Source organism: Maniola hyperantus, chromosome 15 (genome assembly GCF_902806685.2).
Source record: "Maniola hyperantus chromosome 15, iAphHyp1.2, whole genome shotgun sequence".
NCBI lineage: Eukaryota > Metazoa > Arthropoda > Insecta > Lepidoptera > Nymphalidae > Maniola > Maniola hyperantus.
The window spans coordinates 6,663,221-6,679,546 of NC_048550.1; the positions used below are offsets into that span (position 1 = coordinate 6,663,221).

Consider the following 16,326-nt stretch of genomic DNA (forward strand, 5'->3'; position numbering starts at 1 on the left):
ACTGCCAATCTTCTCGATTAAAGTATCTTATACGTAAGATGTTGTTCAGATGGTAACGGGGTTTTAATTAAAATTATAAGAAAAATATGCATAATAACAATATATTTTCATTACATTTAAACGGAGCCAGAGCATTAATGACCTAGTACTTAGAATACGGAGAAACTTGATACCTTAATAAGGGCGGTGGAATTCACATAAGCCCATAACTGTCAGAGTGCCTAGGAAATGAGGAGGTGCTTTCAAAAAGTTAAAAGTATGAAAGATGCAATTCCAACTTTATTATAAATCCTTTTACCACATTAAAATTTTTTTCAAACATAATTCACAAAATATAAGTATGTTAACTACAGTTCCATGATTTCAAAAATAATCTTTGGTTTCAACGAACAACATGTACCCTCAATTCAAACCAGTCACTATAGTACAAAGTATCTCGGGGCTCGACGTTATTGAAGTGAGACTAATGACCAAGATCAATTATTTATGATTCGAAAGATTCTTTAGGTCTACGTGCAATGCCAGACGCATTCATTACTATGCAATAAAGATTGGCCTTGAAATATCGTTCCAAGGATGTTACGAGTAGCCTCATTGTTCGTATTAAATTAGCCGTATGATTAATAACGGAAACTCACCCGACTTGGCTAGATGTAAGAATAGGTGAGGTGATGTATGGAACCGACGCGCCATGGCGCGGCGTCCGGCGTGGAAATTTACTTGATTGATTCTATAAGTAGATTTTATGTGTACCTACCTGCATAGTTTGTTAAAGATTATATACCTACCATAAATCAAGTAAACACTGTCGCATAATCATACAAACATGCATGTAATTGTAGTCACAAAATCTGTGGCGCCAGTATAGGTACTTAAAATACACATTCTATAAATTCTCGTTCTTCTAGAATTTCCTGAAAAACTGTTTTCAAATAAGTCAGAAATTCTCAGCTTTTACAAAGATTAGGTACACTTTAGATAGACCATATACCACCATAATTTATTTATTCAAACCCCTTTCAAAAAATCTGTTTTCAAATAATTCAGAAATTCTCTGTTCCTTCCCTTAATAATATATTGCTCCTTTCGTGTTCATTAAATGCCAACGGCGTCCAAGTATTTCACATACTTATGCATGTATTCAAATTGCAGGTACCCAGCGCTTTCTTCGGAAATGTTTACATCTCTTCTCGAACCTGAACATGCTCCTACCGTGATCACTAAAGGTCCGTGCGATGACTACCGTATGCCAGGCCAGGAGGAAGGCTGGTGGGGAGGCACTGCTGTAGTTACTGGTGCAGCTGGAGCAGCCCCTAGCTTACATCTGGCAATAATTTACAACGGAGTCTTCACACCCGCTTTGCGAGACCAGTCTGTAAGAGTGTTGTTGACACTTCCAGACAGAAATCAGACAATCATTGATGAGGTTAGTAGAATAAGACTTTTTTTTTACTGTAAATATTAACTTGCAGTTGACTGCAACCTCACTAAATATGCTTGCCTATTCACTCTTCTTTAAGGTACCAATTATATGAGTGCTAGTGGGGAAAACGGAAGCCGGAAGGGTAGTTCTAGTAGCGTATCAGAAACGAGGAAGCACATCACTTCGTACGAGTCCGTGGAATTTCGACTATATTTTTATGTCATAGAACAAGAAAAGCCTCAATAGCTCAACGGGTAAAGAAGTGGACTGAAAACCGAAAGGTCGACGGTTTAAACCCCGCCCGTTGCACTATTGTCGTACCTACGCCTAGCACAAGCTTGACGCTTATAGTTGGAGAGGAAATAGGAATATTAAACATTTAACATGGCTAATATTCTTTAAAAAAAACTTACACAGAACAAATAAATAAAATAAAATATTTACAAATACCAATCAATTTGAATTGTTTGAGATGTATAGCCGTACATTAATAGCTATAATATGATATTTTTAAACATCCACAACTGCAGGGACCCCTGTAGTCTATTACCGTAAAACTGTATTAGTCGATTACGAAGCTGATGTAATGCAGAAACTCTAATCAATATTGGTCAAGTAGTTTTTGAGGAAAATGATAATAGTAAGAACAACAGGTAACGGAACTAACACGCACATATAGAATACTAACTATCTTAAACGGTAAATTTTTACCCGGACCGGGTATAAATTAGCTCAGTCATTTTAGGTTGTAAATATAGGTAGTATAAGCACTGTTAATAGTTTTACAAGTACCTAGGTTTAGCAATAAGTAGGTATTCCGTATTAGATAAAGCAGTGATAGTGATAGTGGTTAACACGTCGGCCTCCTGTCCGAGGGATCCAGGGTTCGATTCCGGGCCTCTTACTTTTTGGAATTAATGCGCGCTTTAAGCAATTAAATATCACTTGCTTAGCGGTGAAGGAAGACATCGAGAGAAAACCTGTATGCCTGAGAGTTTTCCATAATGTTTTCAAAGGTGTGTGAAGTCTGCCAATCTGCACAATGGCTAGTGGTAGACTATGGTCAAACCCTTCTCAGTCTGAGAGGAAACCCTTTGTTCGGTAGTGAGCGTCCATGGGTTGATAATGATTATGAGGTACTAGATAATGTCCGCGACTTCGTCCGCGTTGATTTAGGTTAAAAAAAAACTCTTTAACTTTCTGGGATAAAAAATAGTCCTTCCCCGGGATGTAAGCTAACTCTGTACCAAATTTCATCAAAATCGGTTGAACTGTTGGGCCGTGAAAAGGTAGCAGTCAAACAGACGGATGTACGGGCGGACGAACGTACGGACGGACGGACGGACAGACAGACAGTTACACTTTCGCATTTATAATATAAGTATGGATTAGCTAGGTGCTTCACAGGATTTTTGTAATTTTGTAAAGGCGGGTACATTCATGCTATTCGCCTAATTAACTTATTCCAATAGACAAACGATATGATTAACGATATCCTTCTTGTTTTCCAGATTCAGAAAATAAGCAAACCAGGCTACGAGCTGAATGTTATGGAAGTGTCAACCCCGGTGTCTGCTGCTGAGTTACGTTCATTGTCAAGAGGGCGACTGCTTCTATCTGTGGAAGCGTTAGGAGTAGTGGAGAGACGCATTTCTGGAAGCGTCAGGCAAAGAGCTGCGTGTGAGGTCTTCCATGCACCCTTGATGGCTGAGAGACCACCTGCAACACTTGCACCGGAGGGTCTTGCCTTGCTTTATATCGATAAAGATGGATCACTTGTCTATGATATACAGGTAGGTGTATTTAAGGATTAATTGGTATCAAATCTCTGAAGCTGTAACAAAAGCAATTGTAGGCGTTCACATTGTGGAGTGAATGTGAGCATAAACTGCACTAGTGCTGCACCGCAGTTGTATGTAATGTTTTTATGAAAAAATCGCGCGTGGACCATACGAGTGCCACGGTTGGCGCTGCTGAAATGTGTATTATTTAAAATGTCTGTAACTCTGTCAGATAAATTCAGACAAAGTATTCACCAACCTTGATATGAACTGTATTTACATTTCTTCCAAAATATTTATTTCGCTTCACCTTGTGATGATCGCTTTACTTTTCATCGCATAAATTCTCGGCGGCGCGTGCGGCTATGACATGTTTGCGGTGCAGTTGTGTCGCGGTTTGGATGTGAATATAGAAATTCGGATCGTCTAATTGAAGCATTGTAGTGTTTGTAATTAAATAAGGGAGTATATGCTTTCATACAGATGTTTTGTGTTGTAATATAATGACTAAGACATTGAAAATTGTCATAGTTCATTACCCTTCAGTGATTCACAATTGTATAGAGTTTCTATTGACACTCGTTCAATAAATAATTAGGGACTTACTAAGTAGGTATCTTTTTTTCGTCGCTGGTCGTCGCTACTGTATTATAAATAGAACAATTATTTAACTTCCTTCTGTTTTAAATAAACCGAGGAAGTAAGTATACAAAGGCTGCAGCAATAGTTTTCCATGCCTACTCTTCTTTTCAGTCTGGTTCTACGAAAGTCGTATTCTTTTAATATTGACCTCCACTACTTACTAGTTGGTCAGACAACTCTTTCCTTTGTTCGTAAGCTTGCCATTGGAACACCTCTTGGATAATCTTCGACTGAGGAATAACTTTGACTTTTGTTATTTTTGGATTGAAAATCTGACTTTATTCTTCAAGTTGTTTAACAATTAAAATATCATTTAACAATTAAAATATCAGCCCTTAGATAACAACCAAACGCCCAAACGCCTCAAAGCTAACTCTTTCAACACTGAGAGCAAGATCTATATTTTGCTTTCCAAAAATTTATTGTAAGTACATGTTTCAGAAACTCATTCTATTTAAACTTTTCAGATAGAAAATTTGAGCATAATGGATCCTAAGATAACTCTTGTGGAAGAGCAAGGCAAGCGTCACTCACAAGTTGAAATACTGGATACCAGGATGGGAGTGCTGGCAAGGCCCAGTGCACGTATATTCCCTCCACTATATGAAGACCAACTTGCTGTTCATATTGGATCAGACACAGGTAAGGCTTACACCTTGTGTGTGTAAGGCAAGCTTGTGTAATTCAAGACTAAGTAGACGATGCCCGCGACGTCCGAGTGGATTTAGATAAAAAAAAATGCCATGGGAACTCTTTGATTATCCGGGATAAAAGTACCGTATATTCGTCTTCAGGATGAAAGCTATTCTTGTACCAAGTTTCGTTTAAATCGATTAAAGGGATGGGCATCCAAAAAATCTCAGAAATACAAAGAAATTTTCAAATTAGATATTTCCCGTAAAACAAAGAAAACCAGTGGCATTCCTTTGTTTTTCCGGTATGTCGGTATATAAAACTCTTATAGGTACACCATGGGTACACCGCATGGATGAGTATTTGCTGTCATAGAGAGTCGCGTTCGCCGACGGCTGGTTTATTTGCCAAACTGATTTAAAAATTCGCCAAACAAAAACCAAATCAAGTGGTTGATTTACCGAATGCCGAACTAGCGTAAAATTTACCCGAACTCGAATCATTTGCGGAATCCCGAGAGTGAAGCTGTAGCATTTACTATTACCATTTTTGATTTCAGGTCCTCCTATGTTGAGGGGTAGATTACTATCAAGGTCCCTACCAGATGCTGCAAGTTCAGGACCAGCATTACTGAGACGTACGGAAGCGCGTATGCCACCTTCCATCAACCCGGTTGCTGGTCTCGCCTGGATAGCAGTTGATTCTTTGTGTGGAATTAATTATGAGGTATCTACTAACTTCCTTATCGACTGACGACTATTTGTATCTTATAGTAAAGAGCCTCTTGAACTATAAGTGACAACTGTTTCACGTGTACCTACTCGCGCACCTCTCAACATCTGTTATAGTCCGTACAAAATGACTCCTCACGCGCCATTTTAACTCTATGGGTCAACTGTCATGTCAAAAGTATTGTTCACCTTTAAAATAAAGACTAAAATCGTACTTTTGACATAAACTTTTACACAAAGTTAAAATGGCGCGTGAAAAGTAAAATCTTACGCATTATACATTCTTTTTTCTTGCAGGTATATTTTCTTTTAATCCCAATGGCAAGGTTCATCATCATCATGATCAACCCATCGCCGGCTCACTACAGAGCACGGGTCTCCTCTCAGAGTGAGAAGGGTTTTGGCCATAGTCTACCACGCTGGCCAAGTGCGGATTGGCAGACTTCACACACCTTTGAAAACATTATGGAGAACTCTCAGGCATGCCAGGTTTCCTCACGATGTTTTCCTTCACCGTTAAAGCAAATGATATTTGAATTACTTAAAATCACTCATATTAAAGACCTAATATCATTATTCATTGTAATTAAATGAATATCGTATGACGAAATAATTTTGTGTTCTTATTTTTTTTATAGGTGGTTGTAAATGGATATTCTGGTGCGTGGTCCACTTGGCTGGAGAGTCACCCTTTTAGCAGCAGTGGTCCGAGGGTCTTGGCAGGATTAGAGGGTTCGGTTCTGGAGCCTTCTTCCGCGGAGCTAGCAGCCCTGAATGCAGGCTCCGCTTACCTCAACGTTCGCTCCTCTGACAATGACACGGAATTCTTGCGCACGCGGTTGCAACAGGTATGTTTGTTGTTGTACTATCCATACTTCATACTATTATATCTTACTAATATTATAAATGTGAAAGTGTGGATGTTTGGATGTTTGTTACTCAATCACGCAAAAACGGCTGAACAGATTTGGATGGAATTTGGAATGAAGATAGATTATACCCTGGATTAACACATAGGCTACTTTTTATCCCGGAAAATCAAAGAGTTCCCGCGGGATTTTGAAAAATGTAAATCCACGCGGACGAAGTCGCGGGCATCAGCTAGTAGGTATATTTATAAAAGCGAAAGTGTGTGTCTTCCCCCACTATAGGACACTTTATATGCCAGAAAATTAAAGAGTTCCCACAGTAGGAACTTAAAAAACTAAATCAAATAGTTACTTTTACTTACCTAAATGCGAAAAAGTGTCTGTCTCTGTCTGTTGATATTATAAGTAATTTGGCACAGATATTTGTGAATTAATGTACAAATATTATATAGCCATTTTAACTTTATGTCTCTGTCAAAAGTACGATTTTAGTCCTTATTTTAAAGGTGAACCGTACTTTTGACATGACAGTTGACCCATAGAGTTGAAATGGCGCGCAAGGAGTCATTTTTTACGAACTATATCTAGTTTAATAAGTACAAAATTAGTGTAATAGTGCCTAATAAATCTGAGTATGGATGGAAAAGCTGATGTAGACAAAACATAGACTATATATAGTTTTTATCGCAGTACAAGTAGATACTTACCATGGAAACCCCTAAGGGTTTCATAATTATGTACGTAAACTCCACACGGACGAAGTCTTGGACACCAGCTTGACCCAACTAATTAAAATCAAGTAGCTATTGTTAAAATTAATCATGTTTAAATGTTTTCCATGCGGCCAAGGTTTTGAAAATGAGGTGAGTTTAAAAAGAGAAGCTCTTTCTGTTTCTTCAAAAACCTGTTAGGCAGCCCGTATTAATTATTTTCCATAAAGATTAAAAGCCGGCGGCTATTTTGTAACGACGTAAATCCGCCGGCTTTTTCTACAACGGTGTGGCGGCTTTTTCTACAACGATATAAAATCTGACGGCTTTTTCTACAACGACATGTATCTGGCGGCTTTTTCTACAACGATATAAATCTGGCGGCTTTTTCTACAACAATATTTAAATCGGATTCGAGTTGTAGTCTCTTTGAGCAATAATTTCGATGTAGTGCGTACATCACACGATACAGTACTCACATGAGTAGATTTTCAGTTAGAATCGGCTACTTGTAATTTTTAATTAATCGAACTCTTAATTTTCAGATAAGCGTGCCAGCCTCGTGTCTTCCGGCAGGGTCTTACTCGAATGATGTTGGTTCTAACTATGTACCAACACACATGAATTCGCCGCCACCGGACAATTCTCTTTCCAACACTGCATCGTGTTATTACGCTGGCAATTTGTATGAAGATGGCACGCAATGGATGTCTACTGAGGTGAGAAATTCTTACAGTTACAGTGAGAGGACTGATAAATTGGTTCACTGAAATCTGAAAGGTTTGTATGTCTGCACAGGCACAAAGTGTGCCGACAGCGATGCCGTGAATGCCTTTATACAATTCCTTGTATTCCAAACACCTATGCATTGAGTACATTGCCGTCGCTTTTAGGTATCCATCCAACCCTACAATTTCACTCATTGGTGGTGGTAGTGATTTTTCTAGCACAAGCCTTTTGCGTGATAGTTGAAGCGTATAATTCAATTTTAGGTACAGTACGCGGCAGAAAATATTGTACATCGACCTAGAGAAATAGCGGTTTCGTAAAGCGTTGTCTCTGTCGTTGAGACCGACAAAACGTCACATAGGTATGAGTGACAGAGACAACGCTCTACGAAGCCAAAATCTCATTCTAAAGGTCAATTTACAATATTTCTTGCTGGCTACTGTATATCGTGTCTACAGTACCACAAGGTCTATGTTCAACAGTGGGCGTCCAAGCGTTGATATGATAATTGTTTATGATAGGGGTTTTAATGAATGTGTTGTTTTACAGTCCTGTCACATGTGCGGATGTGTCCACGGGATATTGCGATGCGACGCGATGCGATGCCCACCTGTCGACTGCGCCGTGCCCACTATCCAACCGCCCGGACAATGCTGCCCTATTTGTACCAGTAAGTTCATCTTTTATACATTTTCATGATGGGTACATAGGTACCCATCATGAAAACCAAAACCACCATACCAAAACCAACCAAACCATAGGTACCAAAACTAAGCTAAGCTATAGAGCTTAGCTTAGTTTTGGTGGGAAGGGGTGCAAAGAGATTGAGTTTTTCACATACTAATTTATGTGAGGGATGCAAGCTAAGGAGATGACCTAGGAATGCGTGAGTGGTGTAGCTATGGGAGGTATAGGAAAATTGTTTTGAATTCCACTTGTTTCAATTGCAGATTCATCCACAGCAGTCTGGAACGAGTCTCACGGCTGCCATCTCGCGGGACAATATCATGCGCCCGGTTCTTCCTGGCATCCGTACCTGGTGCCAGGCGGGTACGACACGTGTGCAATATGCACGTGCGAGTTCTCCACGCGTCAGGTGCGGTGCCCGCGGGTGAGGTGCCCACCGCTCAGATGTGCCGAGAAGGACGCCTACAGACCAGACAAGAAGGCTTGCTGCAGAGTTTGCCCAGAGGTAACCAAGGTGATTTAAAGTCACTAAGCATTTGATATTTTATCACTTGATTTAATGGTGAAGATAAACATCGTGAGGAAACCTGCATGCCTGAAGAAAGTTTTCTATAATGTTCTCAACAGTGTTAGAAATATTAGAATAGAATAAAATAAAAATTGTGATCGTCGTTATTCATTATTACCAACCGAAAGACGTCCACAGCTGGACACACGTCTCTTGTAAGGACTTCCATATGCTACAGTCTTGTACCGCCTGAAACCAGCAGCAGCTTCCTGCGACTTGTTTGATGTCTTCAGTCCACCTAGTGCGTGGTCTGCCAACGCTGCGCTTTTCGGAGCGAGGTCGCCATTCTAGTACCTTGGGACGAAAAAACGATAGACATTGGGGTTCCAAGCTTTTTTTTTTTTTTTTTTATTCAGATACAAGTTAGCCCTTGACTGCAATCTCACCTGGTGGTAAGTGATGATGCAGTCTAAGATGATAGCGGGCTAACCTGGAAGGGGTATGGCAGTTTTTATTAAACCCGTACCCCTTTGGTTTCTACACGGCATCGTACCGGAACGCTAAATCGCTTGGCGGCACGGCTTTGCCAGTAGGGTGGTAACTAGCCACGGCCGAAGCCTCCCACCAGACAAAAAGCTGCTAGAATACAATTTGAAATCCATTGAAATATTTCGTAATGCCTTTCTAGGTGAAAACAAAAAAGACGGAAGAAGAGACGCCAAAGGACCAAGGAGCGCCACGTACGGCTGAAGAGATCCTCGCCGAAGGAGGCTGCAAGTTCCCGGACGGTCCTCTGCCCAATGGCAAGGAAGTGCATCCTTCGATACATTCGCACGGGGAACAGAGATGCGTCACGTGCAGGTGCAAGGTAAGCTGTGTCAATTTACTATCGAATATTTTCTATACCTATACGAACGTTTTAAGCTTATTTCATACTAGCTAATGCTCGCGACTTCGTCCGCGTGGACTACACTAATTTCAAATCCTCTTTCACCCCCTTAGGGGTTAAATTTTTAAAAATCCTTTCTTAGCGGATGCCTACGTCGTAATAGCTATCTGCATGCCAAATTTCAGCCCGATCCGTCCAGTACTTTGAGCTGTGCGTTGATAGATCAGTCAGTCAGTCAGTCAGTCACCTTTTCCTTTTATATATATAGATAAGACTACGGGATATAAATTATATTACATAAATTATATTGTAATAACGTATAATATTATTACAAATGTTGGGAACACCAGTTCCCAACATTCGTACTACTTTTTAGCTCTATGCCAATTATTGTAAACTTGAATGTCTATTTTGAACGGACTATAATCCATATCATATCCCGTTAGAGTGAAATGAGCTTTTGACTGAGAGCTCGTAAACCCTGGAAGACCGTTACCAAAAGGGTTCACGATCACTTGAACCATTTTAATAGCGTGGTCCAGTCAAGGCAAATTTGCAGAACAAGATTAAGAGAATTTGGTAGGTACCTATGTATACTCTCAATCATCCTATGTTTTCAGTTCTTGCTTTCAAACAAATGCAATTTAGGTTTAGAAGACCTTGGGATAGGCACGCGGACTGTCTTTCTCAGCTAGCTACATTATTTCGCAGGACGGCGAGGTAACGTGCATCCGCAAGCGCTGCGGGCGGGCGGCGTGCGCGCGGCGACGGCGCGGCGACGCGTGCTGCGCGTGCGCACGCCACCGCCGCCAGCGCGCGCCGCGCCTCGACGCGCCGAGCTGAGCGCCGCGCGCCGCGCCGCGACTCCCGCGCGCCCGCGCACACCGGCCGCTGTCGCCCGACACAGTATTACTGCGCCGGAACCCCCGTCTATGTCCCAGACTGCTCCTAGGCTAAGTGAGTGAACGCTTCGCTCTATAGACTGATATATTTTTATGTTCTCTTGCGATTCGAATGTGTCTAGTTTAGTCGGTGGTGCGGCGGTCGGCCGAGCGGCGACGACGGCTCGAAGCGGTGCGCCTCGTCGCATACGGCGTTTGAATATTCAATTCCCACCGGTATTTTAATTGGTATTATGTCCAGAAAATTGTAGGCGCACAGAGTGCTCGGTCGGCAGAACCCGAGGGAGCGCGTCGGTCGTCCGACCCGACCGCACGGAGAGACAGGAATGTGAGCGCGGTCGATGATGTTAAAGATGTGCCATATTTTCTTAATGTAAATAATAAATTATTAAACTTTATTTTACCTATGTGCATATTTATTTACAACTCTAATGTATATTACACGGTATCGTAGCGATCGTACCTTTTCATGTCGAAGCCATCACAACTAAGTATATTTTCGTCGATTCGATCATCTCTATTTGTGCATTTGCTTGTAGTTTGTATATCTTTACGTAATACCACATTTGTACATGTTACATATTCGGTAATTTTTACCGTATTTAATAAGCCTGTGTTAACTTTAATATGTAAGTAAACTTAAGTAGGTATCCGTAACATAAGTTCGATTTAATCTTGTGAGAATCGACCACAGCAATTTTGTAAATACCTTATTCATACGTTGTTCTACTTATGTAATTCTATACTATAATACCTAATGATATTTTACGTTTAATGAGCTGTTATAGACCGTTAGCATGGTTACACACCGTTAAAAAGCAATTAATTAGATATAGTTTATGTAATCTTGACTAGTTTTGTTTAATTTTAGGTAAACAATTTTATAGTTACGTAATTAAGGAAGCTAGTCCAAATGTGTTGATGTGATGGATATAAATGCCATGTAGCTAGAAATATGTCTGCTTTGATTGATATACATTATATAATTTTATTATAAACATCTAAAAGTATTTCGCTTTTACGGCACAAAATTCGGGGTGTACTTTTGTGAAACATTGCCAAAAATTGAAAACTTTTGTAAAGGATTTTTGTGTTTGTTGTGGGATCTAGTCCATCAAAAATTTGTGAATGTATTATATTGTTATACTCACGTTATTGGCTATCTTTAATTTATGATTGACGTAATTAGAATATGATTCATGAAGAACACGATTTATTTTGGTTGTAGTACATAATCTAACAGTAGGAAATAATCACCTATGGCTTGCGAATAACAAAACTAATAGCCATAAAGGGTACTATAAAGTTGCTTGTGTTGCATTGTTTTTATTTGATAAATATTATATTTTAGTAGCTCACTCATTATATTCTCCCTCACTATACAAAGGGATCGACTGTTTTTTTTTGGTTCAAAAATTTTCAATATACCTACCTATACATTTTATCAAATATTTTGGCGTCCAAACTTGTAAAATTAAATTGCTTTGACTGGTGTAACTGGTCAAAATTTCTGTACAACATCATACAATTTTAGTATGCATTAAATTATCTGTGAAATTCTGGATTTTTTTCTTTTTACTTTCCTCTAGGCACTGAACCTACTTGTACAGTACAGTACCCGGCAGGAAATATTGTTCATCGATCTTTAGAAAGAGATGGTGGTTTCATAGAGCGTTGTCTCTGTCGTTGAGACCGACAAAACGTCACATTAGGTATGAGTGACAGAGAAAACGCTCTACAAAGCCGAAATGACATTGTAAAGGCCGATGTACATTACTTTCTGCCGCGTACTATAATGATCTGATCTATTCTATTCTAAGCATCGTGTTTCGGGCATGGCAGCAAATCAAGCTGGAGATATTACCTACAGTTCACAAATGTTTGCACACTCTGTTCCCTCGCTCTCAGGCGGAGGCCCAACGGCTTTACGTGCTCTCAGATGCACAGGGTACTTAACATGGCCAATTTCCCGACTCTGTGCTACGACCGAGAATTTCTTGACAGATAAATCGCAGTAGGTAACTTCAGGCGCGAATTGAAACCGAAAGGTCTTCGGTTCCTCTACCTGTTGAAGTATTGTCGCACGGACTAAACGCATATCAGTAGATAATGGAAAGAATTTGCGTGTTCTATCGCCTCTATATAGAGAGTGTTCTGAAGAGTTGTTTGATCTCATTCCACCTTCTTTTTCTACAACCGCACCGCATAGCAAACAATTCCACCCTCGCCATTTGGATGTCTGGTGCACTTCGACCACCTGTTGTGCCAGATCCTTTATTCCACGCACATGCCAACTGTGGAATCAATTACTCTCTTCGCCGGTGTTCCTATTAGATCACAACATGGGGTTATTCAAAGGGCGGACCAACAGATTCCTGAAAGGCCGGCAAATTGGGAATATTACCTAATATTGTAAATCGAATCCTTAAAAGAGCAACCGCCGAGTTTCTTGCTGGTTCTTCTCGGTAGTAGGAAAGGCATTCTGCACTTGACGATTTAAAAGTACTTGTAAAAGTTTATTTAAGTAATAATATTTCTTTTCTATTCCATTCTATTCATGCTTAATAGTCTTAATAAATAAATAAGTACCTACCTACTTTCTACACTTTGGTAAATATTTTATTTTATCTTATATTGTGTACAAAATAAGTATAAGTATTCCATAAATAAATTCCATAGACTTATTATAACATTGATCGAAGTGGTTACAATAAGTAAGATAAGTTTTTCAAAACTAAATAAAATTATTATAAGGCACCAAATAACACGCTTCACAGCAACGACTTAGTGAGTGCTCTTAAAGTGGCAGCCATTCCGTCTGCTACGGCGTCCGCTACTTGCGTAGTCGCGTTCACTCCCATTATACCGATACGTAGAGCTTTGCCCTCTGTAGGTCCTAGGCCGGCGAATATTAGAATATTGTATCTGAAAAATAGAAATACGAGTTTTACATTCGATGATCGTAATGATTTTGAACGTGAACAAAAAAACGAGACGAGCGTTTTTAACGCGAAACTGCGATATTTTTAATAGGGAGTTACAATTTAGAATACTAAATACATTATCAATAGCCATAATGTGGCTAATTCTTTTATGTACAAAGTCTATAAACTAAACTAAAATGGCAGTTCTAAATATTGCTATTTATTTCTTGCGAAAATTAAGAAAATTAAAAGGTGGTTAAGTACCTACATTAGAATTAGCCACAATGTTGCGCCATGGTCAATAGTCATTGAAGTATACTTACTTTTCTCTCATGTATTTGACAAACTTTATATAATCATAGCCCTTCGGTAACACTACTGTGGTGACAGTCGCCAAGCGATCTTGAGGCTTCGGAACCAGGAATTTAAAGCCATTTTGCTGCAGACGCTTGTGGAAATGCGCTACGACATCGGCATGGGTCTTCCAGAACACTGGAAGGGTTCTTTGGCATATTTCTTGTAAACACTGTCGCAGAGCCCATAACAAAGGAGCAGACAATGTGTGATGATATCTGTAAAATAATAAAGGATTTGAAAAAATGAATAGAATAGAATAGAATAGAATAATTCTTTATTTGCATAATGTGGTACATAAGATGTTAAATCTAAGAAACAGTCCAGCACATTAGCCATGGCGGCGTACAAATATAGTTAACAGTTGTGATTATTGAGTGTGACTAAATATTTGTTTATAAAATACAGGCAAATCATAAAATTAAACTTAAACTAAAATGTCAAAACCAAGCGAATATAGGCACTGTAATAAGCTTTTTTTTTTTTTAAATAATGTCCAACAATAGAATGTCAAAAACGCTTTTTATCATGTTGGAAAAATTCTTCTAAGGAGTAAAAAATTTCCCCTTGCAACCATTTTTTAAGGCTAAATGAAAAATGTCTAGCTGTGAGTGTTTTTATGTCAGATGGTAATTTATTAAAAAAAATTATTGCCATGGCGTGACAGTTTTTGTTGAAGAGTGTTGTTTTTGGTAGTGTTGTAAAAACTAGTTTATCTGGATTTCTCATTGAACGCAGTTGCTTTGTGTCCCGCATGGCTGTGAAATTGTGCATATTCATTTTTACGAATTTCGAGATTTCCAAAATGTACAGGCATGGGAGCGGCAATATTTTAAGCTTTATGAAGGCCGGCTTACATGACTCATATGGTGCCATACTTAGGATGGCTCTAAGGCATTTTTTTTGAACTATAAATTTGACTAAAATAAGTAAGAGGTACCATTCTAGCGTGAGATGAACGACTACAGATTAAAAAGATTGGCTTGAAGCTGTGATAGCCTAGTGGTTAGGAGTAGGACGTTCGCCTTTTGTCGGAGATCAGGGGTTCGATCCCGGGCACGCACCTCTAACTTTTCGGAGTTATGTGAAAAAAAAAACATTCGAAATTCATTTCGAAAATGTTTTCAAAAACAAAACCAGCCAAGTGCGAGTCAGACTCGCGCACCGAGGCCTCCGTACTACCGTAGTATTTTTTCGAAATTTTGCACGATAAATCAAAAATTATTATGCTTAAAAATAAACAAAAATCTGTTTTGGAATGTACAAAAAAGCCCTTTCATATGATAACCCCACTTGAAATCTTACTTTGAAAATTGAAAATGCTAATTTTACTTTTAATTTTTTTTTTTGATGTAACCACATATTCACGGTTTACGGATTTTTCATTTACTTGTGCTATATAAGACCTATCTACTTGTCAAATGCTAAAAACACTCGAAATTTAATTGGAAAATATAGTTTAGTTTGTGATTGGTTAGCGACTCAAAATGGTTAGCGCCCACTGTGATTTTTGCCTCTTGCGAAAATCTCATCTACGTAATCTCATACAAATGATAGACATTTGTATGAGATTACGTAGATGAGATTTTGTATAAGAAAATACTAACGCTCGTGTGTTCCCGTAGCAGTTCCATTGCTGCGCCAAAAGTTTGATGTCCAAGTAAAATGGTGGCTGGTGCTTCCGGTTGTTTATTTTCTCTCTAAGTGTTGCAAAAAACATTAGATAGTAGGATAGTAACCTAATAAATAGATAATAGTCCGCGCCAAATAAGTACCTACCTATCGGACGCCTATCTTGTTCTTCCATCTAAACATATTCAACAGTATCGTGACTGACTGATTAACAGACAGTGCCCTGTGCACTAAGCGGATGGACCTAAATATTTGAAAATTAGAGGACATCTAACAGGATTTTAAAAATAAATCCACGTAGATGAATGAAATCACGGGGTTAGGCTAGTATCGTACAAATATTATATTTTGATTGTAGTTGTTCACTCATACGGGCTATGATCAACCCATGGCCGGCTCACTACAGAGCACGGGTCTCCACAAATTCACGGTTTTCAGATTTTTCCCCGAATGTTTGCTATAAGACCTACCTAGCTGCCTAATTTCATGATTCTAGGTCAACGGGAAGTACCCTGTAGGTTTCTTGACAGACCGACAGACAGACAATAAAGTGATCCTGTAAGGGTTCCGTTTTTCCTTTTGAGGTACAGAACCCTAAAAATGGTAAAGCATATTATGGTCCAGTTGTCATATTGGGAAGTGGTCATAACGGACCCAAACGGAATATACCTACCTACTCAATTGTAATTAAAAGTAAGGCTCAAAGAATATATAAACACATAAAAAAAACTTACTCGGCCCTCTCGCTGAATGCAACCGGGGATATACCGGCGGGTCCGCTTAGGACTTTTTGTGTGGATGCGTACACAGCGTCTACTCCCCATTCGTCCATTAAAAACGGCACTCCGCCTATTGACACCACCGTGTCTACTATCAGAAGTGCTCCATATCTGAAAAAGAGTATCAATATCA

The 16,326-nt window shown here is 39.3% G+C and overlaps 2 protein-coding genes across 4 annotated transcripts in view; one reads left to right on the top strand and one right to left on the bottom strand.

The window, feature by feature from the left end:
- sog (short gastrulation) overlaps positions 1-12,061 on the top strand; it is a 133,155-nt gene extending 121,094 nt beyond the window's left edge. Inside the window, exons 7-16 of one of the 2 annotated variants that reach the window (XM_069503381.1) lie at positions 1,153-1,426; positions 2,935-3,216; positions 4,314-4,488; positions 5,039-5,205; positions 5,849-6,058; positions 7,335-7,508; positions 8,068-8,188; positions 8,469-8,719; positions 9,402-9,581; positions 10,314-12,061. In XM_069503381.1, coding sequence (XP_069359482.1) covers positions 1,153-1,426; positions 2,935-3,216; positions 4,314-4,488; positions 5,039-5,205; positions 5,849-6,058; positions 7,335-7,508; positions 8,068-8,188; positions 8,469-8,719; positions 9,402-9,581; positions 10,314-10,445 — 1,966 coding nt within the window. In that variant the 3' untranslated portion in view covers positions 10,446-12,061. The remainder of the gene's footprint in view (positions 1-1,152; positions 1,427-2,934; positions 3,217-4,313; positions 4,489-5,038; positions 5,206-5,848; positions 6,059-7,334; positions 7,509-8,067; positions 8,189-8,468; positions 8,720-9,401; positions 9,582-10,313) is intronic. The other variant, XM_034976332.2, reaches the window with a different exon arrangement.
- A 1,039-nt stretch (positions 12,062-13,100) lies between these two features.
- The window catches only part of Agxt (Alanine-glyoxylate aminotransferase), a 33,392-nt gene continuing 30,166 nt past the window's right edge, over positions 13,101-16,326 (bottom strand). For both annotated transcript variants that reach the window (XM_034976420.2, XM_069503433.1), the window contains 4 exons: positions 16,149-16,304; positions 15,390-15,482; positions 13,752-14,000; positions 13,101-13,429 (listed from right to left, as the gene is read on the bottom strand). In XM_034976420.2, coding sequence (XP_034832311.1) covers positions 13,276-13,429; positions 13,752-14,000; positions 15,390-15,482; positions 16,149-16,304 — 652 coding nt within the window. In that variant the 3' untranslated portion in view covers positions 13,101-13,275. The remainder of the gene's footprint in view (positions 13,430-13,751; positions 14,001-15,389; positions 15,483-16,148; positions 16,305-16,326) is intronic.